Here is a 2,731-nt window from a genome sequence, read left to right as displayed (position 1 = left end):
ACCCCGCTGGCGTGTCCCCCCCGAGCCATACTCACGTTTTCTCAGTTACTCGAGTCCTAATTACTGTTTATATTGCTGCCTGTGTCAGCACCTGGGGTGGGGGCAGATGCTGTGCTGCTCCCTGTCCTGAGCAGCGCCTTGCACTCGGCAGACATGCTAATTATGCTCTGCTAACGGTGACTGTGCAGATATGAAAGGCCCACAAGAAAGAAGGTGGATGCTTCAGTGCTGGGTCCTTGTTCAGCTCGCAGCCCCAGTGAGGCCCAGTTCCCCGGCGCCCCCCTGGTTTCCTGCAGCCTTTGTGTGCTTCTTGCACGCAGCATGCTCAGCTCACAGCTTGCTCCCACAGCCACCTGTTTAAAAAAAAAAAAGAAACATTTTGTTTTGACCTATAAATGCCACTGTGAGGCAAAGAGACACACACACACACTCGCCATATGATGTGATTTAATTTGTCTGGGGTGGAGGAGATGTGAAGTGCTTGAGCAGAATTAATAGCCGTGGGGCACTTGCGGGAGATGAAATGAGAAACTCTGGGTCAGTCTTCTGAGTCTTAACTCAGTTCCCAGCGGCCATCCCTCCGCTCCCTGACACACATCCCATGCCCTTTGGAAAGCAGCAGAGGAGAAATGAGCTTGCCAGAGACGTCACCTCTAGAAATGCCGATATTCTTCCGTGTGGTATTTAGAGCAGTGTAATTTCTGTCTCTCAACAACCTCCAAGGAGCCCCTTTTTTTCCCAGCACTCTTCTGCATTTTAAGCCTCCATCTCATTCCCGCTTTACTGATTTAAAACTCAGCTGTAATCACTAACTAAATCCAGACAGCGCCTGGCTTTGGAGTTGTGCAGCATCTTCTAATGGTTGAGGAGCAAGGAGCTTTCACCGTGGTGCCTTTTGTGTTTATTTTATTAGAAGAAGAAGGAATTATCTCTGAGCTGTTTCTAGCCTGTAACTGCCAGACTTTCTTGAAACCCAGCTCTACCAAGCCTGTGGTTTGATCGCGGATGAAAGTGCATCGGAAGATACTAGCCCTGGACCCAGGCAGAGCCATCTCTTCTGCTCCATTCTTTGTTTTGGGCGTATGCACATCCATGAGGTTGCTGGCTGTGGGAGCTGGGGTGTGTTACAAGGCGGGAGGAGAAGCTGTGCTGCTGCTGCTCCCTCCCGGTCCCGTCAGTCTCGGTGCATGCAGTCCCGTGGGTCAGAACCCTGTTAGCAGTGAGTTGCCTGCAGTGAAGGACCCGGGCAGCTGCTTTCCAGGTCCTCCCACTGCGCCCTTCTAGAGAGCTTATGGAGACTGCGCTGGAGCCTGGAGCCTGCTGGGGTTGTACTGGAAGCGGGGAGAGCCAGGAGTCAGCCTGAGCAGCAGGGCTGTGCCTCGAGAAGCATCTCAGGGGATTCTGATAGCAAAGAGGGTTCAGCAAATGCACTCCCTCGGGAGGGGCTTCCTCTGCAAACTTAGCATACTGCCATTTTCTGTTTTAATTTCGATCTGCATGTTCCAAGGCTGGCATGTCTGCGTTTAGTAAGCTAACATTGCATTATGGATTATCTGTAGGTTGGAAATGGTGTTGCCTTCCCCTATTAACTTCCCCTGCTTGACGAGTATGTCTCCCCTCTCAACCCACCACCCTCTACCTCAGCACTAAAAATCATTCCTTGCTTGAGAAATCGGCATTTTCAGTGACTTCCACAGTGTGTTGAATAACTCTTGCTCTCCTTGCTGCACCGACAACTGCACAGACCAGCCAGAGGGGCTGCCCGTGCTACCCACAGGGCTGGTTTCCCTGGGGGAGATCTGTGCCCTCAGTGCAGATAGTGGCACGGAGAAGTTTTCAACCTATTAATACCTTGACTTTCCAAGCTCAAGAAAAACCTTGCCCCTGTTACCCAAGACCTCTGGAAGCTGCTCTGTGCTTCTCTGCCCCACAGCTCTGAAGCCAGACCGACTTTGGTGGGACTGGTGGCATCCTCCCCGCAAGCACGTGACTATGGCCGCGTCGATCAGCGTGTTTGCATGGAGCCCCGCAGCCGGGGAGGCGGGCGGCGAGCCAGCCATGGGCACTGGAGGAGCTTTTGAAGACTCTTCCCCAGCCGGCAGGGCGGCTTGGGATTGCTGCCTTGGCCGTGGGCTGCTGCTGGGTCATGGTTTCTGGCCCCGAGGCGGCTGCTGAGGAGGAGCGAGGTTGGGATCAAACGCTCTCTAGGGACCAGAGGGTGCCCAGGAGCAGATGGGGCCGCTTGCACCAAGGCTTTGCACACCAGCGTGACCCTGGGGAAGGGCAGCGGTGGCTCCCGGGCCTAAGAGGCAATGGGAGACAGAGGGGCAGGGAGGCACCCACGTGGCATTGGCTTGGGCTTCCAGCAGCCCGTTTCCACCCAGCTCTTTGAGGCATGCGTGGGAGCACCTGGCCATTTCGAGCACCCACTGACGCTTTCCTTCACCCTCTCTCTGTCCTCGCAGTTCCCTGCCGGAAGAGAAAAGCAAAACAAGCTCTTCCTTCGAGACTGGTCCAAAGCCGAGCGAGAAGCCAGAGGTGGAGCAAGCTGAGCTGGACCAGGAGCAGAAGCGGAGCCGTGCCCGGGAGCGCCGGCGAGAAGGACGGTCCAAGACCTTTGACTGGGCTGAGTTTCGCCCCATCCAGCAAGCCCTGGCGCAGGAGCGTGCAAACGCTGCAGACTCCTCCAAGAGCGGCTCTGCCGCCTTTCCAAGGGACACCAGTGCCACTG

At 55.3% G+C, this 2,731-nt stretch overlaps 1 protein-coding gene across 1 annotated transcript in view; it reads left to right on the top strand.

Moving 5' to 3' along the window:
• The window catches only part of LOC104490210 (myosin phosphatase Rho-interacting protein-like), a 63,783-nt gene that overhangs the window by 44,827 nt on the left and 16,225 nt on the right, over positions 1–2,731 (top strand). Inside the window, 1 exon segment of the mRNA XM_010132466.1 lies at positions 2,466–2,729. Within this exon segment, the coding sequence (XP_010130768.1) occupies positions 2,466–2,729 (264 nt within the window).

The sequence above is a fragment of the Buceros rhinoceros genome, unplaced genomic scaffold, assembly GCF_000710305.1.
Source record: "Buceros rhinoceros silvestris isolate BGI_N320 unplaced genomic scaffold, ASM71030v1 scaffold13483, whole genome shotgun sequence".
NCBI classification, from domain to species: Eukaryota; Metazoa; Chordata; class Aves; order Bucerotiformes; family Bucerotidae; genus Buceros; species Buceros rhinoceros.
The sequence above is the reverse complement of the archived record's forward strand: the minus strand, read 5'-3'. Positions and strand labels throughout refer to the sequence as shown.